Here is a 26277-nt window from a genome sequence, read left to right as displayed (position 1 = left end):
TGCTCCCGACCAAACGTAGCCAGGTCTTGGGCAACACCATGGAGGTGATGGAGCAGATGTTGGCAGCCCATTACTCAATTCAAACAGAAGCTCCGGTACATGATACATTAACACGAATTCTATCACAGATTAAATGTTTGTTATATTTAAATTAAAATAAAATTTAGGATAAAACTTGTATCAAGTTCTTGATATATATTCTATCAAGTTATCCAATTATGTAATGACATGTGTTTTATTTTTTAAAATTTATCAATTAATTAAGGCAACGTAGTTTTAAGAAAAATCTTGATTAAACTTGACTTGAGAGGTTTGAAAAAGCGGGAACTTGACTTCGAAGGACTTGAAGGACTTAAAGGAGTGGGAGATTGGTTTTGTGTGTTATTTATCTTGTTATATACTAGTATTGTACTAACTTTTAGGTTATTTTAATGGTTTTATACATTCTTTTTTTTTGATTTTTAACATTTTTTGGATTTTATATGAAAATTAAAGCATTTCTGAATTTTAGAATAATTAATGTCTAGTTTGAACTTGGTCTTCCCATGTGATGATGAAGATACCATCGTTTGGTCGGGAGGATCCATTGGAGTTTTTACTGTCAAAGATGGCTATTCTGCTGCTGAACTGGGAACTTTCAGCCTTGTTTCATGGCTGATTACCAAATAATGCAGAAAAATTATTCCCCAAGGGAGGTTTTTTTGTTTGGCAACTCTTTGGAGAGCCGTGTGACGGTTAAGGAAAATCTGTTAAAAAGGGGCATCTCAATTGAAAATGAGGGATTTTGTTATCTATGTGGGTTGTGTGTTGAATCTGCCCAACACTTGATGCTTTAGTGTGACAACCTTGGAGGTTCTCTGGTCCACAATTATGGCGCCTCCAATATTAATGGTGCATTCCGGGGTCTGTCTGTGACCTGTTTCAGGAATGACCTTTTCTTCGTGCTAAATATGATCAAGTGTTGTGGGAATTGGTGTGGGTGGTGTGGCCAATATGGCTTGCACGGAACAACGTAGTTTTCAACCAAAAGGAATTCGTGTATGAGACTATATCGGGGATCTATTACTGATGAGGGTTATGTGGTGGACAAAAGCATGGTGGAAAGACCGCCTCTACTCTACTACTTATTCTGAGACTCTTTGTGCTCATGGATACTTATTAATTCTAATAAAGTTGATTTTTCTTTTTAAAAAAATTTAAATGGAGCTATTTTCAATCTCATTGAAATCATGGCTTAGAAACGGTGGCTTATGAGTTATGGCAGCAGTGACAGTGGTGTTATTTTTTTTTTGGTATGGTCGCGGTTTTGGCTCGATGATGATTCAACAGGGACTGGCTTGGAGATTGAAGAGGTAGGGAGGCTTTTCTGAGAACCTATTCAGAGTATTAGATGTAACATTATATTGATCTCATGATACGACAATCCTCTATGATCGATCTGATTCAAATACTTGCAATGTAAAGCATATTCGGAATTCAAATAGGTATACATTAAGCTCTTTAATTAGAGATAATACATGGTAATTGGTATACTCAACCACACACTATTATTTATTCAACAAGTATATTACTTGTGAAACCATACAATAGCAAAATCTCCTAGATACTTAAGAACAACTAACTTGTGAGGAAATTGGAGTTAATGGGAAAGAACGGTCCCAAGCATATGTGAAGATGACAGGATCTTCGTAGATAACGTTACCATTATTAACAAGACAAGCATCGCCCTCGACCTTCAAAACATCAGGATCTATTTTTTCGACGGTTTGAAAACCGCGGCAATCGACCTTTACGTCGCCTTGGACACAACATGTGTTGCTGATAGTCACTTTCCATTGTGGCTTTCCTTGCACCTTAACCCCTGTCTGAGCTTGTTTTACAGAGAGATTCTTGATAGAACAATGGGGGATATCGCCATAGCCTGACACATGCATGATGGGAAAAATTAATGAAGGAAGAAATTATATATGAACAACAATTTATAAGATTTTGACATTAATCTATTGCTAGAAGAAAACATTACCGTGAGAAATTAGGACTAGGAAACAAACGATGAGGAGAAGCTTAGTGGTTGAATCAGCCATTTCTCACAAGTTGAACGCTTGTTTCAATTCCTGAATTCTTGAATTTATCTAGGTTGAGTATACGACTGTTGTGTGTGGCATTATTTATATAGGCAAAATTTGTGGCTAATGTACATAATTATTAATTAAATTAAGAGAGTATTAATAAAAGATTTTTTTTGGTAAATGGAGCATTAATAAAAGAAATAATTATAATTTGACTGGAGTATTTTTTTGACCAAATATTTTATGATAATCATAGTAGTTTTTTTTTTGACGGTGATAATCATAATAGTTGATAAAAGTGTTAATGATATAATTAGTTATGACTTAAGAAAAACGATTACACCCTCCGGTCACATATATAAGCAAAAAATACTTTTTAGGTTTATTCATTTAATGAATGTATCTAGTCATTAAAACAACTAGATACATTCATTAAATGAATGAACCTAAAAAGTGTTTTTTTCTTATATATGTGACCGGAGGGTGTATGTAGCGCCAGAAATGGGTAAACCAACTGATAATCGAAGTATTAGGTACTGTTTTTTTTAACTCTTGTGGGTTGGCTAAAGCAATTGGATTTCAATTAAGGTGTTTTGCCCAATAGCAGTAGTAATGTAGCAATTTAGCGATCCTAAATTGTTTTTTTTTTAGATTTTCCTATGTACTATATTGGAGAGGATTATACTTACTTTATTGAGTGTCCTTTATATTACTCCCTCCGTTCCTATATAACTGACACTTTAAGGTTGTTGCACAAGTATTAAGAAATAGTAATTAATGTTCTTGTTTTATTAAAATTACAATCTAACTTCCTACTATACCATTTATCTCTCATATTAATTCTAACTTTTCAACTTTTCTACCATCAATAAATGAAGGGTACAATTGGTAAAATATAATTAATGCTCTCTTGAACTTTGTAAAGTGGCAGATAATTAGGAACAAAATTCAGCTAGAAATAGTGTCAGTTATTTAGGAACGGATGGAGTATCAATCAATTCGAATCCGATAAAACTTTCAACTTTAAAAAAAAAAAAAACTATTTGACTAGGATTAGGAGAGAGATTAAAAAATAATTAGACCTACTTTTTCAATATAAAAAATTAAAACAGAAGAAAGAGAATTAGATAATGCCATAATGGCATGCATTTACTTATCTTAGTAAAACCTTATTTAATTTACCTCTTTATAAAAAATCATACGATTTCTCTCTCCCTCATATTTATTTCCCAAAGACCCAAACGATATACTTACTTCGATCGTTCCCTAGAACTAGAAGTTCTATTTTCAAATATTGTTTAATTTCCAATTGACCTGTCAGTAATTAGTATAGTAACTACTCCGTTCCTATTAAGTGTATGGAAAGAGAGAAAAAAACATTAAGTGTATGGAAAGAGAGAAAAAAACATTGTATATTAAAAAATGCAATTAATTTTGTTAATTTTCAAAATGTATTACTTTCTTTGTTCCTATTTAACTGTCCACTTTGAGTGAGACACACATATTAAGGGTGTGATTAATTTTGTTGATTTTTGGAAAATGTGAGAATTATTTTTCTATTTTACCCTTTAAAGTATGTGTTATCTCTCCTCATTTATTGTACGGACAAGGGCATTTGTTGTAAAAACATCATTTAATGCTCTCTTGAAATGTTAAGTTGACAGTTAAATATGAACAAAAAAAATTCTTCAAAGTTGACAGTTAAATAGAAACGGAGGGAGTACTCTCTTTGTTCCACAAAAATTGTTGTTAAGGTTGTATCACAAAAAATAAAATAATTATTATTGATAGTATAATGTTATTAAAGTACTCTTATATAATTTTATTAGTATCATGTGCAGCTATTAAATTGTACTTTGATAGAGAAGAATGTAGTTGATAGTAAAGAGTTGTGGTTGGTTAATATGAAAGGTGATTAGTGAGAGAAAATTTATTAAATGAGAGTATAAGAGCATCTCCAATGCTAGTTCTTATTTCTAAGTTCTTAGCACTATTCATGTGGGTCCGTATTGCCACATGTGTTTAAGCAACTCTCAAGCAGTTTTGCTCCAACCATGAGTTCTTAGTTCTTAGTTCTTACCACTTTTCATTTGGTCTCACCAACCACATTATTTATACTTTTTATTTTCATAAAGTAATAAAACAAAACTCATAAAGTAATTTGGATGAGAGAGAAATAATTAATATTTTAATTTCATAACTCAAAAAACAAAACTCCTTATATAAGAACTGAGTTCTTATTTTTAAGAACTAAGGAGTCTATGTCAGCACCTCTAATGGTAAAGTTCTTAATTCTTAGTTCTTAACTCCAAAATAAGAACTAAGAACCTTACATTGGAGATGCTCTAAGTGGAAAAATTAGCAAAAAGTGCATTGACTTTCTAAAACTACAAACATTTTGAAATATTGAAAGAGTGTCCAAAATAATAATCTTTTTAAAACGAAAGGAGTAGTTTTTTTCAACAACCAAAAGAAATGAATAAATAGATCATAGCATTAAGGAGGGCTAAAACCCATATACACAACAGAAACCGATACAAGAAAAAAGATCATAAATTAATTATTAGTATTTGTTTTCTATTTTACCCTCTGAAATGTATTTTATCATTTATCATTTATTATTTCTACAATGACACTATTATGAAAAACATCATTTAATAATATTTTAAAATACTAAATAAACAGATATAAATGAATATTTTTTTCTTTAAAGTGAACCTCCAATAAAAAACAAAGGTAATAATATCTAACTTGCTATATTCAAATAATGCCTCTACCATTTGTTGTAGAGGTCTGTAGTGTTGGGTTTTTGGTTCTTTTCATTTTCTTCGGGCGCACCCGCATATTCTTCATCGAAAAATATGGTCAAGTTATTATTAATAACTAACGTTGTACGCCCAATATTAACCGACGTCCTCTAGGTTATTTCTCTCTCTATATCCTCTCAACTCTCTCTTCGTTCAACCAATTTTGGGTGGCCGCCGCGCCTCCTCTTTCGGCGCGGCGGCAACCCCCCTTCTCCTCCTTGCTCCTTTCTTTTTCCACTCTTTCCGTGCGATACTTGCCCCTCTTCAGATCTGTGACTTGGGTTCCCCTTTCTGCTCCTACTGTTCGTCGCACTTTTCTTGGCCGCCGTCGTCCCCTGTTATGGTTGTGTTTGCTCGGTTCAGAGTGGAGGTGTTGCTCAGTTGCTGACGGTGGGCTGCTGCTGGGTCCATCATCGCCGTTTCTTGGAGGTTCTCTGGAGTTGAGATCGTTCCTGGTCTCAACCTTGAGTTTTTTTCTGGGCCTGCAACACAGCAATCTGTTTGGGGGAGAGGGGCGTTTGGATGATTTTCCTTAGGAGGACTTCGTCTCAATGGTTTGGAAGCTGGAGGTTGCTGTTGCTGTACCTTTCAAGCCTCCAAAGGTTGTTGTGGGTTTCACGTTGATGCCTAATTTCAGCTTGCTGTAACAGGGGCTCAGACTTTGCTCTGTTCAATTCTGGCTTTGACATCTTCAGGGTGTTTTGATGATTATTCTCCTCCACCCTTTTGCAACTTTTGGTGGCGGCAGATATGTCGATTGTTCCGGTTCTGTTTGCAAGGTGTTGCTGGGTGGAGCTTTGGCTGAAGATGTGGTGTAGCCGGCGCTTTTGGATTGGTGTTCGAGTCATCGGTAGCGGTGATGGGCTGGTGTAGATTGGGGTCTTCTCTGGCGGATCTGAGTTTTTGGGTTTGGGTGGCTCAGGCTTCGCTTTGCTCGTTGTTCGGTACGCTGGTCCGGCCGAGTCAGAGTGCGCGGGAGGACCTCTCGCGTCCAAAATTTTGGGCAGGTTTTTCTGTTTTCTCGCTGGTTGATATTCGGCGCTGATTAGCATCCCCCAATGCTAAGTTGGGCTCTGTTTTTGTTGGGTTAGTGGCTGTTTCGTCGCTTTTCGGTCATCGGCAGATGCCCCTTCTTGTTGGTCTTTTATTGCTTGATCCGGGATGGAGTCCTTGTTGGTGTAGCCTAGGGTTTGTCCTGCAATTTGTGCAGTGAAGGTAGTTCTTAGGTGCTGTAATTTGATAGTTTTATTTTTGGATGCACCTAAATTATTGGTTTCCAAGGCTTTTGCCCTATGAACCATCGGGTAGCAGTTTAGCTTGTCCTAAATTGCTTTTTTTAAGGCTTTCCTAGGGTGTATTGGGGGGTTTTCTCACTTTATTGAGTACTATTTGTACTATCAACCGCATTTTAATAAAAATTTCTGCTTTCTAAAAAAAAAACTAACGTTGTTATTCAGTGATATTAGTAGTTTTTAGACTTATTAACACTTTTAGTCCCCGAGTTTATAAAATGTGCAAACAGGTCCCTAAACTATAAAGCTTAAATTTAATTATTTAAGTAATTTTTTTAACAAAGAACTCTAGAACGGAGAGAGGCAAACTGAGAGATAAATAGAAGCACACTCCTTTTTCAAAAGAGTTTAATTTTTATGCACCGACGGTGTAAAGTTTTTTTACACCGTCAACCAATCAGATTTCAAGGATGTGAGAAAATCTCTCTTTTTATTTAATTTCATTAATTGACGTGGCACATCCTTGAAATCTGATTGGTTGACGGTGTAAAAAACTTTACACTGTCGGTGCATCATCCTTTTTCTCTTTTCAAAAATAATATTTAAAGGCTTAACTTTTTGCAAAAAATATTAATTTATTAATATCATCACTATATTGTTTGAATATGGTTTTTAATATTTATATATATATATATAATATTTTTAATAGATTTAATATAGTGAATTTCTCATTTATGATAAAGCTATCAATATTTTAATAAAATATTGTTATAATAAATTTTGTCATTATTGCTTGCTCACTTTAGTTTGACTCTCACCACACATAATTTACCTCCTTTCTCAATTCCGTTTGGGTTGAAATAACAGAACCTTCTCAACCCAGACTTCTTATATTAAATGCACAAGAAGTGCTAGAAATAACAGTATTTACTATTTACATAAGGATAACTCAAGTGGTAAGAGCTAAGGACATAAGGATTGAGTGGGGTGAAGGTGAAGGGTCTCGAGTTCAAATCCGGAGGATGGACTAATTTACTAACAACTAACATTTGTGTAAAAAAAAAAACTATTTGCATTGAAACAAACCGAAAAAGATAGAAGAGGGCAGGGGAGAAAAATGGCTAACAACGGGAAAACAGAACCATAAATACAGGGAAAGTGAACAACGCTGGAATGGTGAGGATTAGGAAAACCCTCACCATCGAAAATTTTCCCTCCCTACATAACCAGGATGCCTTTGTTTTTATTTGTAGTGTTGGTTAATTCACCATTGTTTTGCTGGCTTTCAGAGTGATAGAAGCTAGGGTTTGGTGGAGAAGGAATGGTGAAATGGGTTGTTTCCCTATGATGAAACGTGCCACTTCCTGTTGAATTGCTCTTCTATTTATATATGCCACATTTCAAATTCTTTTAACTTTGTTACTTAATTGTGTGATTTGACATGATTCTTTTTTACTCTATTTGTGGAAACGGATTGCTTAGGACTCCATAATTATTGGCGACGCCGGGAGATTGGCCTTTCGCACCTTGAGACGGTCGTTAATGATTGCTGGTTATTACTTTGTAATTTTGATGTTTTTGAGTTTGTGTTTGTACGCCGTACTGGAAACTCTGTGGCGGATGCCCTAGCTAAATTAGCGTTTAGACTTGGTTCTCTGGTTTGGATTGAAGAGGCTCCTTTGGAGGTTTCCTCTATCATCCAGAACGATGTTATTGCCTCTGAGGCTTCTTCTTAATTGAATGCAATTCACTTTCAAAAAAAAATTTATTTCATTCTCTAAGATTTTTCCTTCTTTTGGAGAAATTCAGAGGATTTGATTACTTGATCACATAATTTTTGGGATTCTTCCCCTCTTATTTTGAGCAAAATCTGAATGAATTTTGGGCAGTAGTTTGTTTTTATTAAGAATGAGGCCAATATAGAGTAGGATATCTGTAACACAGGGTCGATCCAACACTAAATGAGGCCTAAAGCGAATAAAATGAGATTTTTTTATCTACAAAAGATATTTCTTTTTTAAAATTGGAGGCTTTTTTTTACTTAGTAAAAAAAATTGGAGGCCTATTTTACTTAGTAATTTCTTTTATTTTTTGAAGCATAAAGCCCTTGCTTGTGTGGCTTTACCCTTAGGTCGGCCCTGCACTAACATATTTGGAGTTGCCAATGAGGCAAATAAAGCAGGATATGATTTACAAAGATAATAATATATTTGTTACAATTCCCATTTCAGAAGAAAAAAAATCTGATTTATATAATGAAAGTTTTACAATTGACAACTAATGTTGGATATCATTGACATAAGAATAATTAATATTCACACTTTTATCAACTATTAATATTATCATAAAATATTTGGTAAAAAAATATTACCACAAATAATTTTAATATTTATAATTTAAATAATTTAAGTATCATTAAATGAATTTAATTTTTATAACTGAAGTCAAAAGTACAATTAATTCTTTTTACAAATGTCTATTCACCAAAAAAAGTTATTTTATTAATACTCTCTTAAGTTAATCAAAATAATTATTTATATTAACTATAAATTTTGCCTATATAAGTAATGCCACATACACCAATCCTATACTCAACCTAGATAAATTCAAGAATTCAGGAATTGAAACAAGCATTCGACTTGTCAGAAATGGCTGATTCAACCACTAAGCTTCTCCTCATCGTTTGTGTCCTCGTCCTAATATCTCACTGTAATGTTTTATTTCAATAGATTAATTTAAAAATCCTATAAATTGTTGTTCATATATAATTTCTTCCTTCACTATTAATTTTTCCCATTATCCCATTATGTGTCAGGCTATGGCGATCTCCCCCATTGTACCATCAAGTATCTCACTGTAACACAAGCTCAGACAGGGGTTCAGGTGCAAGGAAAGCCACAATGGAAAGTGACTATCAGCAACAAATGTTGTGTCCAAAGTGACGTAAAGTTGGATTGTCGTGGTTTTCAAACCGTTGAGAAAGTAGATCCTTCAGTTTTGAAGGTTGAGGGCGATGCTTGTCTTGTTAATGGTGGTAACATTATCTATGAAGATCCTGTCATCTTCACATATGCTTGGGATCATTCTTTCCCATTAAGTCCAATTTACTCAGAAGTTAGTTGTTCTTAAGTATCCAGGAGATTTTCCATACACCTGGATAGGTTTTGCTATTGTATGGTTTCATAAGTAATATACTTGCGGAATAAATAATACAGTGTATGGTTGAGTATAACATATATGTATTATCTCTAATTAACGAGCTTAATGTATACCTGTTTGAATTCCGAATATTAAAATCAATTTTTTTTACCTAAAAGTTCAAATAGCCATTTTTAACCGCTACGAAATACCTTTGGCAAATTTTCTTATTGATGATGATGTCACTGACAATGTCATGTGTATAACTCTAACTTTGAATTCCATTTTGTTTTGTTTTGACACCCATAATTAATCTCCACTAGCACATTCAGAACAAAGAAACAAACAAAATATTGTATTTTGCGGTTTCTCCAAATGGTATTATTACATTTTCATTCAAAAAAAATTCAATAATTTTTCTTCTCTTGAATTTTATGTATGTTTTTAAGGATTAAAGGTATATGCATTGTTAGTGTAAACGTTATTTACACAGTTACCCAATTGAATTTCACAAAATCAGAAAATATATCTTTATTTCAGTTAAAATTTAAAATGAAGATAATTATTCCTCCTAGGTGGCTTATTCACTTTTGTTTGACTCTTTCTCAATCTCACACACACATACCTTACCTATTTCCCCAATTATGATTGGGTTGAGGAAGATGGAGGATGAGGGTGAATAAGACATTAGGGGTGATTTCTAGAGTGTCAGGGTTTGGGTTGGTTTGGGTTAGTTCATGGTGGGGATGTTCTTTCGAGAGGGAGAAAGGAGGCACGGTGGTAGGTAGTGTCAAGTGTGGTGGTTAATTATGGAGGAAGAGGAAGATGAATATGAAGAAGGAGACAATGAAGTGACAAAAACATATTTAAAAATTTAGAGAGATCGAAACAGATGCTAAAAATCAACTTAGTCGCCTCTTAGTTGACTTGGCTCACCACGTGGATTGGTGACTGCACAAAATTTGACTTGTAAGTCAAATAACATCGCTTAGACTGATTTTAAATAAATAAAAAACTATGGGACCAATTACAATGAATTTTTTATAGGATTCAATTTAGATTCTTCTTTATTTATTACGGAATAAAAAAAGTATTCATATTTTAAATTTTAAATGATCTATAATTAGGAATGAATTTGTCTAAAAATATACCTATAGAAAATAAAAGATGGAGTAGCTAAAATATAGAGGATCCATCCAAGATCCAACATCAAGCGATTGAAGCAAGCACATGGTGTACCTCACTTATTTATTTCAAATTTCTTTCTACTTGGGCAAGAATAATCTTCTCGTGGAAAATGCAAATTGCTGCTCACGTTCTTACGAAAACAAACAGCAACTAATAAAATAAAATAAAATAAAAATGATAAACTAGTTCTAAGAATTTGATCTTCTAATCAGATCTCAACAATCATGGATTGGCAATTATTTTCAACTGCTCAGTTTGGTCTATATTTTCGACAACAGCTAAAGAACACATCTAGAATGTGGTGTGCAAGTTAACATGGATACGAGTTAAGTAACCACAAAATAAAGAATACAGAAATTGGTACCCACAGCATGTGCTTTGTTGGAAAGTTATGCATCTCCTTACTTTATAATATGAAGTATTAAAGGTCCACCAGCTTTGATATTCCCCTGTTTTTTGGTCTCATGGTTTGATATGCCCTACGTGCGTCCACGTAGAGGCTTTTATCATGTGATTTTATTTAAAGTCAGCCCATTACCAATCTGAATTTTGAGATTCTATTTCTATCCAGTGTGAAGTAAATCATCACACATATGGTCCAACAATTAGAGGAGAATCAATAAATTCCTTTTCAGAAGCGATTAATGCAATCAGAGAATTTGAGTCATTCAATTAAAATCATAAATTTTAAAAACATATACATGGGGTCAACTAATGTTGATTTCCAAGATATTAATTTGGAACGATTTTTAGAACACTAGACCTTACAAATACTTGGTCAAAAGTGAAAAGACAAGACTAATAATCCCTACTCATGAAAAACAAATATTACATGTGGAATGTGATTCACACATTTCTGATTAGTAAAATAAGAAAAATTATATAACACATTACCAATTGAACATTTACAGTCCCATTCCCCTTCTCAAAAAATAATTATCCTTTGATTCCTACCTCAACCATCTCTTAGAACCCGTCATCCACCGCTTAGAACAATGAATGAAGAACATCAAACTCACGTATTTAGGTTTTAGTTCAGTATAGGAGATTCTAAGAGCAAGTAAAAATGACATTTTAAAATTAATATAAAAAAATTGGCATACAATAATCATAATATTGGCTACCGGCAATCCAGTGAATCAAATGAGTCAGCAAATCCATAAGTTTTAGAGTTGATGCTTGATTGGGTTTGTGATAAGGACATGTCATTGAAGATCGTGGAAGTGCCTTCATTGGCTTGCCATCTCTGCAGAACTTGAGGAAGGCTCATATGAGGTTCACTGTCATGGCCGTCGTCCTCGTGTCGGCTAGTAGGTTTCCATTGCTCCACCATAGGAACCAAGACATTCACGGCATGCCCCATGTCCGGCCTTTGGTTTGGTTCACGAGCAGTGCAATGGCCAGCCAGCTCAGACACTTTATATATGCTCTCCATGGTTTCCTCATCAGGGTTTAGAGTTTGATCAATTGCCTTTGGAATGTTTTCCTTGTTGATTAGGACTCGGCGGAACCATGTTACCAAGTGAGACCTTTCGTCCGGCAGAGAATCATCCAAAGCCCTTCTGCCGGTGATCAGTTCCATCAAAACTACTCCAAACGCATAAACATCCACTTTGGTTGTCACTCTTCCAGTTGCTGCCAAGAAACAATATCACATTAATTACAAATGGAATAAACTGCATAAATCAAACGAAGCCAATCACATTCAATGCAATAATAACCAAGCATATACTATAATCTAACTCTCTTCAAATTAGACAAGATAGAACATTTTAGCTCGTTATACACTATAAGTTTCAATGCTGGTTGATTTAATACAATACAATTCAAAATTGACAGAGTTTTAACTAAAGATATGTCAATGCACCAAGCTACCAAGGAGTGAGTTGAGAAGGTAGATAGCAAAATACCAATTAGTGGCAACAGAGAACCTAGTCCCATGACAATATGAAGTAATCCAAGATTTAATGCAACCAGAATATTCATATCATAAAGGATAGTTGGGAGTCGGACCCTTGTAACTGTCAATAAAATGCAATATATATACTACGTGCCTGCAACTATCCACCACCAAGAATCATAAAAAAACACAATGCAACTGAAGAGTACCCTTGATGCAATGGTTAGAGTTGATGCCCTATGATTAGGAGAGACCCGCAATGGATTCGACCTTTTTTTCTGGATCCCGCCATAACATGAACTTTATAGCACAATTTTACACTTCCTATGATGCAACTGAATAAAAACTCAAGAAACAGGTAAAAATTTGCTAAGTAGCCAGAGTTCTGAGAAACATCTCTAGGGATAAAAAATCAATTATTTTCTCTCCCGACTTACAATTTTGTGTGCTTAATCTTTCAAACTACTTAAATTTTCTCAATAGCAAAGCATGATAATGAAGCACAGCTATAACTATAACCATGAAATAAGGTACTAGATACTTTAAAACTTAAGAGGCACATGCTTGAAACCAAAAGCTTTCAATACCTGCATACTCAGGTGCAAGATAGCCGAATGTTCCAGCCAACCGTGTCTCAACAGAATACTTCCCATCTGGTGCATTTTTAACCAACCCAAAATCAGCAACCTTGGCTCTCATGTCATCACCTAATAGTATGTTCGAGGGTTTTAAGTCCCTGTGAATGAAGCTTTGCTGAGCTAAGCTGTGCAAGTATTCCACCCCGCGTGCTACATCCAAAGCTACTATCACCCTTTGTTTCCATGTCAAAGGAGTATAACCAAGTTCACGCCATTCAAACAGATGCTGGGTTAATGTCCCTTGTGGCATGTACTCATACACCAAGAGCCTCTCATTGCCATTGATACAATGCCCTAAGAGAGCAACCAAATGTCTATGCCTCACCTTACTAAGAACCGTAATCTCTGCTTGGAACTCATTCAACCCTTTGTTTCCCATTGCAACAGACTCCATCCTCTTGACAGCAATTTTAGTCCCATCCTGCAACTCTCCTTTATAAACAACTCCAAACCCTCCCCTGCCTAATATGTTGTCCTCGCTAAAATTACCCGTTACTTGTCGGAGAACGAGTATCGACATAGTACTGTTTCCACCATCAAAAACATGAAGTTCACTATGATCACCACTGCTCTGGCTTTGCAACTCACTCGGAGCACCACTGTATCCATTAGAAACACTTATCACATCAAGTTTAACGTTTCCATTCCCATTCACAGGATTAGCAACCCTGCTGAACTTCCCATGCCTTCTTTTGGCATAACACTTACAAGACACAAACAACACCACAGCCACAAAAAACAAAACAATAATCACAATACCAGCAATCCAACCCGGTGTCAATGAAGAACCATTTCCTGATTCACCATGACTTCCCTCCGGCGTAGACCCTGCAGATGGGGTGGTTTTGCCACCTGCACCGCCTCCAGAACCCGTTGTTTGTCCAAGCAAAACATTACCTGCTGTCAGTAGCTTCACCTTTGGTGGGAATTTCGGAACCTCTCCAGAAAGGTTGTTGTCAGACACCTCAAGAGTCTCAAGCTGAGTCAATGTGGTCAAACTCTCAGGTATAGAACCAGTCAAATTATTCCCATTGAGATACAAGCTCCTTAAATCGGTCAAATTGGCAAACGCAGGCGAAATGGTTCCTTGCAAACCCTGCTTCGCCAAATTCACCGTGATGATCTTCCTCCCACTATCACACACAACAAAACTCCATCCCTGACAAGGGTCATTCCCTTTCCAAGAACCCGCAAACTTAATCGGATACCCAAATGCCCCTGCAATATGAAGCAAAACCATCACCCTAGCATCGCAAGGTCCCGGAGTGTCTTTACAGAAGCTATTGATCCCATCAAGGGTGACCTTAACCCCTTTGCCGAAGGCCGGAAAAGGACCCTGAAGCTCATTGTTATCCAGAGAAACATTCTGCAAGCTCGTTAGACCCATCAGAGAATTCGGAACCGGACCGGTTAGCTGGTTATCCCTCAATTGCAGATCAAACAGGTTACTGCATTGTGACAAATCGGGAATGGGACCAGTGAACTGGTTCTTGTGAAGCCAAACCTGAGCTAACTGCGTCATGTTAGAAAGCACATCGATGGTGCCGGATAACCCATTGTCCTGGTTATTGAGCCATAGATTTTCGATTGCGGAAGCGGCGAGAGAATTGGGTAATGCTCCGGTGAGGTTGTTGTAGGAGAGACGAACGCTCTGGAGACCAGGGAACTTGTCGAAGAAGCTTTCCGGTAACTGACCGGTGAGCCTTGCGGTGCCGAGTTCGAGAGTGATGAGGTTGGTGGACTGGGTTAACTCGGTGGGGAGGGTCCAGGGGGAGAGGTTGGGGTTATCACTGAGGCTGAGGGTCTGGAGGTCGGTGAGGCCAGCGAAGGAGGCGGAGGGGACGGAGGTGAAGTTGTTACGGCCGAGGAAGGCGGTTTTGAGGGCGGAGAGGTTGGCGAGGGAAGGGATGGGGCCGGAGATGGCGTTGTTTTGGAGCGAGAGGGAGGTGAGTTGTGAGAGGGAGTTGAGATCGGAGGGGAGTGTTCCGGTAAGGGAGCGTGAGGCGAGGCTTATGGTGGTGACGCGGTTGGAGGAGTCGCACTTGATGCCGTCCCATTGGCAGAATGGGGTGGTTGATGACCAGTCGGAGGGCGGTGGCGAAAGGGATTTGAGAAGCTTGGACATGACGGCGGCGTCTTCGGTGGCGGCGAATACGGGGCCGTCATCGGCGGCGATGATGATGGTGATGGAGAAGAGGAGTGAGAGTGTAGAGAGAGAAAGTAGGGTTTTCGGGTGAGGCATTGGAGGGAGGTTAATGCGGTTGGTGGTGTGTCTGAAGAGTTTTTAGAGGGAGAAAGAAGAAGGGCACACTTCACAGTGTAAGACAATCTTCAGTGAGAAGCAACTCATCTCATGTGTTAAAATTTATACTAATAAAATACGATGTAAAGTCCGACGACGAATGTCGGTCACAGTAGTAAAAAGTAAATGTTTAAACCCTAAATTGAGAGTTTAAATCTTAGGTCAATAGTTCGAAATTTAGGAGTCGGCACTGCCAGGTGCAGCCATCAACTTTGAAATGGCATGTTAGGTCTTTTGTTGCTCAATCTATTTTTGGTGTACATCATTTTCCTCATTAGCATCGGATGTTATCCAGCTAATTTTTTTTAATTTAGGAAAAGTTGACTGATTAATTAAGATTAAAAACAGAAAAATAAGATTGTTTCACTTATAAGTAATTGGGCTGAGATATTTTTAAGTTGGTCTATTTATTTTGTGTTATTTCCCTTCATTAGAGATGAAAATTGAAAATCCAAAATTTCAAAATATATTAAAAATAAAAACGGAAATTTAATAAGAGTGGAAAATCAGAGAATCAAAACAATAATAAAATAGTATCATAGATTAAGTTTTGATTGATTTTGCTGAATCCATGCATATTTCACTACATACGGACGTACCCCAGATTAGGTAATTGCATTCAAATAATGTCAAATAAAAAGGGAATAAAATCATATAAAGGGCTGAGAGTTTAGTCCATCGTTTGGTGGGAGGGGGGGGGTGCATCCCCCTTCATGGCCTTTTTTTTCTTCTAAAATATGGCTGGGCCGAACGGCCCAACATTTAGATTAGGATTTTTGTCAAGACATAATTTTAAAATATTATAAATATTAAAAATACATGCATTAATCTAAAGCGGTTACTCTTATATTAATCAATAAGAGTGTCGGTTGTCCTCGAATGAAAACTCAAGTAGTAAGAGTTATGTAACATATTGATTAGGTTGAGAAGGTCCAGAAATTAATTATGAAATGTGTAATTTATCTTTTCGATATACCAAAAAAAAAAAATATGCATATCATAAGAAAATTATTTTCTTATGCAAAACCTCAAATGTTTTTGGATGCATGTGGGTGTACAGGATCAAAGAAATACTAATGGTGAGAATGATAGGTGTAAGGTCAAACATGTAGCTAAAGGTTTTCATGAATCACTATTAGACTATATTGAAACATCTAGTCGCATAACCAAACCAGAAATTGTGCGTTAGTTCAACCTCTAACTTTACCGAGTGACTAACCAATTAGTCAACTTGAACTCAATAATGAGTTCTTGCACAGAGTGCTAACATAAGAGTTCTACATGCTACCACATTTGGGATCATCTCACTAGGGAAGTTTTTTTAACAACCTGATAAATTATGTGGTACTTATAAATTTTTTTTGGGTGTGGTACTCGCATTTAGTAATTTAATAGATTATTATCATGTTATTCAAGGTAAATACTACATTTTTAGATTTTACTTCACTTGTCAATTAACTTTATCTCATAAAATTCTTTTTTTAATGAACAATGCACGAGTGGTGGAAACGAATGATGGTAATGGAGATACACGTAAAATGATCATGATTGATGGATGAATAAACCTCCGAAAACACAAATCGCATAACTCACGTCTTTAAGAGTAGAATACTACATTACTATAATAGAACAAAATCAAAATTTTAATCGATACATGAGTCTTTCTTATTGAACCAAGTCATTTTGGGTACCACACCTTAATCTGGCTTAGGGTACCTCAACAAACACCATACTAATTTTAAATTGATTGTAATTACATGAAATTATTGTTTTTTCTTGACTATGAGAAACAACAACACAAGTTTATCGGGAAAAAAAACTCAGTTTTTAGCAATACCCAAGCAATTTTCGATGTCATCCAGGAAAGCACATAGATTTGTATCTACAAAACCACCTTCCTTTCCTTCCCTGCCTCTTTAGCCAAACCCTTCCATTTCTTTGCATTCCTTCTCAGTTCCTCTCCTTTCTCTCCATTCTCCATCACCACAGTCAAACCCCTCCTAATTTCCTCCCCTTCCACAATACCATCCTCATTCACATGAAGATCCACCCTCACCCCTATCTTCCACACATCTTCTATCAGCTTTGCATTGGTATTCTGATCAGTCCACTGAGGAAACGCCACCATAGGAACCCTTGAAACCAAGCTTTCCATCGTTGAATTCCATCCACAATGTGTCAAAAAACAACCCATAGAACGATGTGACAACACCTCCACTTGAGAACACCATTTCGCTATCTTCCCCACCTCTTCTAATTCCTCTATGTTGCCCAACTCCTCTTCTTTTTCTTTCTCTCCATCTTGAAACTTTTCTTTTTCTCTAATCACCCACAAGAATGGATGTCTACAATCTAACAATGCACGTGCAATTTCATCCATTTGTGTCTTCGAAAGCACAATGTAACTCCCAAACGACACATAAACCACCGATGAGGGAGGCTTTGAGTCTAACCATTCAATGTAATCATTTGAGGGGGCTTGAATGATATCACCACCAAACGAAGTATCATGAGCGAAGTCTTTTCTGTCTAAGAAAGCAGAGGGAATCAACAGTCCAATGGGGATCATATTGAGCTTATCAACTGCTCTGGGTGCCTCCGGCTCTAGAGCTTCAAAGGTGTTAACAAGAATCGTTGTGTTGGCTTATCCTCTGAGCTCTTTGAAATCCTCTTTAAACAAAGGGAGAACGTAAGAGCCTTTCGATATTAAATACGAGGGCATGTCATGCGGTGATAGCGAAAACGGTAAGCCCGAAAATTCAATGGAGCACGAGGACTCTACGGTATTTTTCTTGGCGATGTAGTCACCTCCAAGAAAATAATTGTAGAGGATACTCATCACGGTAGCCGGTTCAATCCACAGCTTCGTCGTTATGAGGTTGAGCTCACGCGCTACCTGTGGTGCCCATGGGACGAATAAGGTGTGTATCAAGCAAGTGAAAGGGTGTCCCTCATTTTCAGCGAAGAGTATGAGGTTGGTGATGAACTCGGAGCCGCGACGCTTGAGCTCTGGTGTGTAGAGATTGAAATGTGTGGCCACGTCCACTATGAAACCATCATCGAAGCCGTCGGAGAAGGCGGCGTAGGACAGGCCAGGGATGGTGGTTTTGGTGGTCATGCGACGAAGCATATGGAGTGTGGTGACAATAGTAACATGTGCGCCCATGGCAATGAGTCGCTTGGAGAATTGGAGGGTAGGGTTTATTTGACCTTGCCCGGGGTATGATACGATGAGGAAGCGGTGGCTCACCATAGCGGTTCTTGATTTTGCTTATGATGTGTTACGTTTGCCACTTAGCTTATAACACGCTTGCATTATATAGGTTTATTTGTATGTTATTACTCTTAGCAATGTGTAAAGATTTGAGATTTTTTAAAATAATGTAACAATTAATTAAAATATATACATGATATTTTAGAAAATAATAAGTAATATACTTAATCATAATAAATGTTATTAAATGAATTTTATAATTCACTAGTTAATGTTTTTTCAAGTCAACTCTAATAATTAATATATGTATGTAAAGATAAAGAATACATATACATATAAATGTCCTCAAGGGTGAGCTCAAGTGGTAAGAGCCAGGGGACATAAGGGTTGGGGAGGGGAAGGTCCATAGTTTGAATCCTTGAAGGAAATTTGAAGGGATTTTATAACTTACTAACAATTAACCACTAACATTTTCCTATAAAAAAAACATATCCATATAAATAATTATTAATTAATGATTAATTATTCTTAAATTGTAATATATATTAAAATTATAATGACCACTTAATATAATCATTGACCAATTTCAATACTTTATTTTATGGTCTGTTTGGTGGTTAAGACAGGATATGATATGTGAACATGATAGCAACAAGATAGGATAAGAGCATGATAGACTCTTATCTTATCATATGTTCGAGGTGTACGTGATAAAGACATGATATGATAAGGAAAAATGTGTCAAATTTTGAATAAAAAATACATTTATAAATTGATCACTCTATTAAATTTAAATATTTATACACTTTCCGTGAATGCGTCTATATTTCAAAATAACTAAATTAATTTAAATTTTATCAATTAGCCTATTTTATTATTTTGAAAATAGCCTATATTTTAAATAAAATTATGCAGTTAACCAATTGGTTTTCACATAGTTGTGACACGTGATAATTAACAATAAAATTTAACTAAATTAAGAATATTATAATTTCAAAAGTACTTTATATTTAAATTATAAATTATTATATAAGTAGATATATAATTTTAAATAATAGGCGATGAAAAATAGAAAATTAGTCTATTACTATTAAGAAATCAATATTTGTAATCAATTTGTTTTCACTTAATTGTGACACGTGATAAATAATAAAAATTAACTAAATTTAAAATATTATTATTTCAAAAGTACTTTATATTTAAATTATTATATAAGTAGATAAATAATTTTTTAATAAAAGGAGATGAAAATATTAAATTAGCCTACTACTATTAATAAATTAATATTTGTAAGTGAGTAGTATATTTTACTATTTATGAATAATAATTTTATTTATTTTTTATTCTAGTTAAATTAATATTTTTATATTTATTAATTAATATTATTATAAATTCTATAATAGTAAAATAAATTAATTTGGAGTTAGGATACTAAAAGAAAATATATAACTGATATTCTATCTTGTTCTATCGTAGTTCTCCTCTCGGGATAACTTTTACACATGATTGACAGTATAATGTTATCTTATTATGCTCACGCAACAAGCAACAAGAGAGGAGATGAACTACATTTTGTAAGAAAAAACTCCAACCACAAGTTAGTGCCCATCAAGAGATGTGACACAAGAAAGATCTGAAAACAAATAGGGTTTTTAAATTATATGATTGTGGCTATGATTTATTTTATGTTTAATGAGATTTTAAGGAATTAAGTGTTGATGTTGACTTAGAAATAACGTATTTCAAAAAAAATTAGAGAGGATGAATGGGATAAGAAAGAAGGAGGAGTGGGGAGGACGGAGAATGAACTCACACGTATGATTTTTACGAAAATTAGTCAATTGTTGGATGACACGTCGGATATTGAGTGGTTTAGAATTATACCTAAATATATGTACTTTGCATTCCCTCCATATCATATTATCTATCATATCTCTCTTCTCTCTCACTTCTTTTTCTATATCTCACTCGATGATGTGTATTTGGAGTGTCATCAAAACATTATTCATGAAATAAGAAATATGATAATTGATAGGTAATGTGACAAAAATACTCTATTTATTTAAAAATAACTGCATTGAAAAAAAAGAAACACATATTAGAAAATATTAATTTTTTAAAACATACTATTTATTTTCATATTTTACTGCTTAAAGTGCATTTTTATCTCATATCATTTATTCTTTTCGCAGGGTATTATATAAAAAAAATATCAATTAATGTTCTATTAAAAATTTAAATGAATAGTTGGAGGCTCTTGCTTTGCATTGGAGTCTTGCTAGCTCATTTGCATTTCTTAGTTGGATTCAGCTATGGTCTCTTCTAACTAGGCATGTCAAAGAGGGCAACTGCCCCGTCCCGCACTCAACCCGTCTAAATGCGGGGGCGGACTAGCACGTGTGAGATGCGGTATGGAAAAGTCTAGCTCGTTCCTCATAGTGGCGAACTTGCAGGTACGGTTCGCGGGCTAGCTTGAAAAAAAAAAACTTCTTTAAATGATTTTGCCTTAAAAAATATATTTTAGCTTATAATATATTTATATTAGCCTATTATTAAGAATCATAAATACTGTCCCCGTATGTTAGCTTAAGTGGTAGGAGATAAAAACATATGAGTTTGGGTAGGGGTAGGTCCGATGATTGATTCATGAGGGTGTAATTTATCTTTTCAATGTAAAAAAAATCATAAATACTAAAACTCATAATAAATCAATTTCTCGCCATTTTCACTAATCAACTCACATATTTAATTAATACAACTTTTTACAAAGTTTATATGTTAATTATCAAAATATTAAAAAAAATTGTTAATTATATACCTAACCTTACTAATCCGTTGAAAAGACAATATGACAATAATTCAACCTGAAGTATTAATTTATCAAATAAGATTAGAACTGGAGTCAAATTATTGGATATTCAAAGCATAAGTGTAACCGAGTACAACACCAATACCATTTAACCCACAATATGATAATTGCTTTACTCTTGTAAACGTTGTAGAGGCACAATCTTCACACTAGAAGATTCTCATTCTTGAAATTTATCCTTCACCATCAATATTTCGAAAATAATGTCCATGAATACCCATCCATGCATGTTTTGTACTACAAATTTTTCTAGAAAAATAAAATGAAAAAAACAGCAGGCTAGCCCACCCCGCTGCAGGTTGGCCCACCATGTTTGAGGGGCTAGTTATCATTGTCGCGAGCTCCTTTTTTATGTCTCAATCCATCCCTCTTTTGCGAGCTTGCAAGTTGAGCTCACGGGCCGTGTCCACTTTGACACTCCTACGTCTAACTGTCATCCTGATATTGAAGTTATAATCATTGATTATAAGAGGTTAGCTTTTAGGTTTAGTACAATATCTTTTCACCATGTCCTAAAGCCAATTCTATTGCTTACAATGCTTACATTTTGGCTGTTGGGGCCATTGAGATTTTTCCCGCTCATGATGACTAGTGGTGGATTGATCCTCCTACTACTATTGAGCAAGCTCTTTTTGTAAATTTTATATCTAAGTAACAATCATCATGACACGGATGATATACATCTCAATCATATGTAAAGGACCGTTTGGTGGTCAGGATAATATATGATATGTGAACAGGATAGCAACAAGATATGATAGCAGGAAGATAAACTCTTATCATATCCTGTGTTTGAGGTGCACATGATAAGGACATGATATAATAAAGTAAAAATATTTCAAATTTATATTTGAATAAAAAATACATTTAAAAATTGATTATTCTATTAAATTTAATTTTTTATACATTTTCATGAACGAGTCTATACTTTAAATATCTAAAATTAATTTAAATTTTATTAATCAGCCTATTTTATTGTTTTGAAGATAGCCTATATTTTAAATGAAATTATGCGGTCAACCAATTGGTTTTCACTTAGTTACTACACGTGATAATTAACAATAAAAGTTAACTAAATTAAGAATAATATTATTTCAAAAGTTTTTTTTTTATTTTAGTTAAATTAAATTTTTTATATTTATTAATTAATTTTTTATAATTAATTAATATTATTATAAATTATATAATATTAAAATAAACTAATTTGGAGTTAGGATACTCAAAGAAAATATATAACTGGTATCTTATTCTGTTCTATCTTATCTCCCCTCAGGATAACTTTTATACATAATGAACAAGATAAGATATGATGGACAAGATAATGTTATCTTATCTTACTGATGCAACAAATAACAGATAATAATATGATATGATTATTATTCTTTCATATCTTATCTAGACCACCAAAACAACATAAAATTAAATGAAAATGATAGGATAACAATAATTGAAAACCGTGTACTACTATATCTCAGATTCTCAGTAACGAAAATAAATTCAATAAAGGATAACACCAACCAGTAGTGGCCACTGAGAGAGTCTGAAACGACATTTGCCACTAATAACACTCTAATCAGTAATCACCCTCCCTCCGCCACCATGCCCCACCACCGTTTCCTCCTCATCATCTACCCAGCACAAGGCCACATAAACCCAACACTCCAATTCGCAAAACGCCTCATCAGTTCCGGCGCCGAACACGTCACTCTATGCACCACCCTCCACACCTACCGTCGCATTTCCAACAAACCCACCCTCCCCAACCTCACCCTCCTCCCCTTCTCCGACGGCTTCGACGACGGCTTCAAACTCACCCCCGACACCGACTACTCGCTCTACGCCACTGAGCTCAAGCGCCGCGGCACTGAATTCGTCACCGACCTCATCCTCTCCGCTGCACAGGAGGGTAAACCTTTCACCTGCCTTATCTACACCCTGCTTCTCCACTGGGCAGCTGAGGCGGCGCGTGGGCTTCACCTCCCCACCGCTTTACTCTGGGTTCAACCAGCCACAGTGTTGGACATCATCTACTACTACTTCCATGGATACCATGACTGCTTGCTCAGTAAAATTGAATTCGAATTACCAGGATTGCCATTCTCGCTTTCACCCAGTGATCTACCTTCGTTTCTATTACCCTCGAATGACTCTTTCATTGTTTCTTACTTCGAAGAGCAGTTTCGCGAGCTTGACGTTGAAGCGAACCCGACAATACTTGTTAACTCGTTTGAAGCATTGGAGCCAGAAGCTATGAGAGCTGTTGAAGAGTTCAACGTGATTCCAATCGGGCCGTTGATTCCGTCGGCGTTCTTGGACGGGAAAGATCTGAATGATACTTCATTCGGCGGTGACATCTTCCGCCTCTCGAACGGTTGCGCTGAGTGGCTGGACTTGCAGGCGGAGAAGTCGGTGGTTTATGTGTCGTTTGGGAGTTTTGTTGTGCTGTCAAAGACTCAGATGGAGGAAATTGCACGTGCTCTGTTGGATTGTGGACATCCATTCTTGTGGGTGATTAGGGAAATGGAGGAGGAGTTGAGTTGTAGAGAGGAATTGGAAGAGAAGGGGAAGGTGGTGACATGGTGTAGTCAAGTGGAGGTGTTGTCGCATCGTTCAGTGGGTTGTTTTTTGACGCATTGTGGGTGGAATTCGACGATGGAAAGCTTGGTTTCAGGGGTTCCTATGGTGGCGTTTCCTCGGTTTAGTGATCAGATGACAAATGCGAAGATGGTGGAAGATGTGTGGAAGATTGGGGTGAGGATGGATCATAGCGTGAATGAGGATGGGGTTGTGGAAGGAGGGGAAATTAGGAAGTGTTTGGATGCGGTGATGGGGAATGGAGAGAAAGCAGAGGAAGTGAGAAGGAATGCAGAGAAATTCAAGGGTTTGGCTATGGAGGCAGGGAAGGAAGGTGGCTCTTCGGAAAAGAATTTGATGGCTTTTCTAGCGGTTGGTGGATATGGATCATGTAACTAGGATATGTGGCTGACCAATTGGTGATAATTATGTCTGATTTTTCATTCCTTTCGGGTTGTCTAAATGACCCAAGAAAAGTTTGGGTTAAATAACACATAATCCAATCACATTTAAGATAAGTGAGTTGAAATTTCTATATTTTATTTATTAATTTATTTTCAACTCTAACTCACTTATCTCCAATGCGATTGAATGATGAGTTATTTAACCCAAACTCTATCATGAGTCATTTAAACAACTTCTTCCCTTTATAATAGAAAAATGGTTGGTTTTTCCAATGCACCAAAAAAAAATGTAAACTTTTATTTACATATGCAATTGTTTAGTTATAAAGGGATTTTTTTTTTTTGAAATTGTTATAAAGGGATTTAAGTAGGGATGGCACCCGCGCGGGGCGGGGGTGGGGAGTGGCCCCCCATCCCCGTCCCCACATCTCTCTTTTGTCCCCGTCCCCATTCCCATTCCTTACGGCGGGGTAAATTTTCACCCAATCCCCAATCCCCACCTCCCCACGGGTCCCCATGAGGACCATTAACACATCATTAAAAATATAATAAAACTAAATTAATATATAAAAAATACACAAATTTCTTCCTGGACCACAAATGTATAGAAACCACGGATGAGAATAGAACATGTTAAATTCCATGAAAATGTATATTGAAGTTCAAATTAATGTTAGATTTATTTATAATTAACTCTCTTTTGTTATGTGGATTAACATTATCAATTAATAAGAATATATTTTGTTTGGTCATTAATATCAATTATGTGAATTATTAAATTAATTCAATTACATGTATTATGATGGATGGTAGATTATGCTTTTGTTAGTAACTGTCCTATGATGGGTTAGGTCAGTTAACTTTGCCTAATGAGGGGGACCCTGGTCTCAACTGGTAATATATAAACTGCTGCCCCATTAGACAGTTTATCCTGAGAACGTATTACCAGGGGCTGAGAGCAGTTCCATTCCTCTGGTTCTTTTTTACTTTCATTATCTGGTCAAACAACAGACTCATGGATTCTTCAATGCTTCTAGGTGCATAATTCATTTACACTATTGAATCACAACATGCTATAATTTGTATCTATGTAAGCATATGATCTATTTGGGGTCAATTAAATTTCAGCAATTGGTATCAGAGCCGTATTAGATACGGATTATGGCTGTTATGTATGTGTGTTGTTGAATACATCGGTTTCTATTCGCGTTTTGTTGAATACCGACCTTGCTAGATTTCGATCCTGGGATTTTGTGCGTGTTTTTTTGAAAATTTGATTTAGGGGTTTTGGTCGTTGTTATTGTGCGACCTTTGTACTGAAATTTGGGATGATTTCATTGAGTACTTTGTGAAAAATTAACATTTTCTTGTTTTGGGTTTCATGAACCCTAAAATTTCGATTACAAATTCTCTTCCTGTGATGCATAGCTTCGAAAATTTCTTGAGGGCTCTTAGTCTTCTTAGACCTGTGGTTAACGCTCAAAATTTTATCTTTATAACATAGTTTATCAGAAGAAATCAATATGTGCTATACCATGTGTTCTTGGCTGCTTGAGTTTTTCGTACCAGTGAAGAAAAGTTTGTTTCTTGTTATGTCACTGTAGCAAAAAAAAAAAAGTGAGAGGATAAGTTGGTTATTTTTCCTTTCTGACGTGGCACATTATGACTTTTCAAAACTACTGCTGTTGCACACGATGCACTTCTTTAGTACATGTGCTTTGACTGATTGTTTGTGAGTGGACTCTATGTAACTATGGGATAACATGATAAATCATGCATGTATGGTATGTTAAAATATCAAGACCAATGTGAAGTGGCGCACGTTTTCTTTCTCCTCTGCCAGTGCAATCATGAAACTAAAATTTCCACTAGTACATATTTTATATTTGGGAAATATTTTATGGTTTAATAAATAAACCATTAGAGTATAATATATTGAGTT

General features: G+C 35.7%; 4 protein-coding genes and 1 pseudogene across 4 annotated transcripts; 2 read left to right on the top strand and 3 right to left on the bottom strand.

Annotated features, from left to right (window-relative positions):
• Window positions 1–1475: 1475 nt before the first annotated feature.
• LOC130709938 (uncharacterized) lies at window positions 1476–2145 on the bottom strand. The gene is made up of 2 exons (XM_057559068.1): window positions 2024–2145; window positions 1476–1921 (listed from the first exon to the last, which is right to left on the bottom strand). Exons 1-2 carry the CDS (start codon window positions 2082–2084, stop codon window positions 1608–1610), a joined length of 375 nt encoding a protein of 124 aa, XP_057415051.1. The 5' UTR covers window positions 2085–2145; the 3' UTR covers window positions 1476–1607.
• A 6556-nt stretch (window positions 2146–8701) lies between these two features.
• On the top strand, window positions 8702–9373 carry LOC130715339 (uncharacterized). The gene is made up of 2 exons (XM_057565424.1): window positions 8702–8817; window positions 8924–9373. The coding sequence occupies exons 1-2, from the start codon at window positions 8757–8759 to the stop codon at window positions 9235–9237; spliced, it is 375 nt and encodes a 124-aa protein (XP_057421407.1). The 5' UTR covers window positions 8702–8756; the 3' UTR covers window positions 9238–9373.
• A 1894-nt stretch (window positions 9374–11267) lies between these two features.
• LOC130711063 (receptor-like kinase TMK4) lies at window positions 11268–15314 on the bottom strand. Its single transcript, XM_057560517.1, has 2 exons — window positions 12922–15314; window positions 11268–12069 (listed from the first exon to the last, which is right to left on the bottom strand). The coding sequence occupies exons 1-2, from the start codon at window positions 15212–15214 to the stop codon at window positions 11555–11557; spliced, it is 2808 nt and encodes a 935-aa protein (XP_057416500.1). The 5' UTR covers window positions 15215–15314; the 3' UTR covers window positions 11268–11554.
• Window positions 15315–17094: 1780 nt separating this feature from the next.
• Window positions 17095–18527, bottom strand: LOC130715711 (phloretin 4'-O-glucosyltransferase-like; annotated as a pseudogene).
• Window positions 18528–22865: 4338 nt separating this feature from the next.
• On the top strand, window positions 22866–24663 carry LOC130714955 (phloretin 4'-O-glucosyltransferase-like). Its single transcript, XM_057564942.1, has one exon. It carries the CDS (start codon window positions 22957–22959, stop codon window positions 24328–24330), a length of 1374 nt encoding a protein of 457 aa, XP_057420925.1. The 5' UTR covers window positions 22866–22956; the 3' UTR covers window positions 24331–24663.
• Window positions 24664–26277: the final 1614 nt, after the last annotated feature.

The sequence above is a fragment of the Lotus japonicus genome, chromosome 4 (assembly GCF_012489685.1).
Source record: "Lotus japonicus ecotype B-129 chromosome 4, LjGifu_v1.2".
NCBI lineage: Eukaryota > Viridiplantae > Streptophyta > Magnoliopsida > Fabales > Fabaceae > Lotus > Lotus japonicus.
Note: the sequence above shows the minus strand (reverse complement) of the source record. Positions and strands in the feature narration are given on the sequence as shown.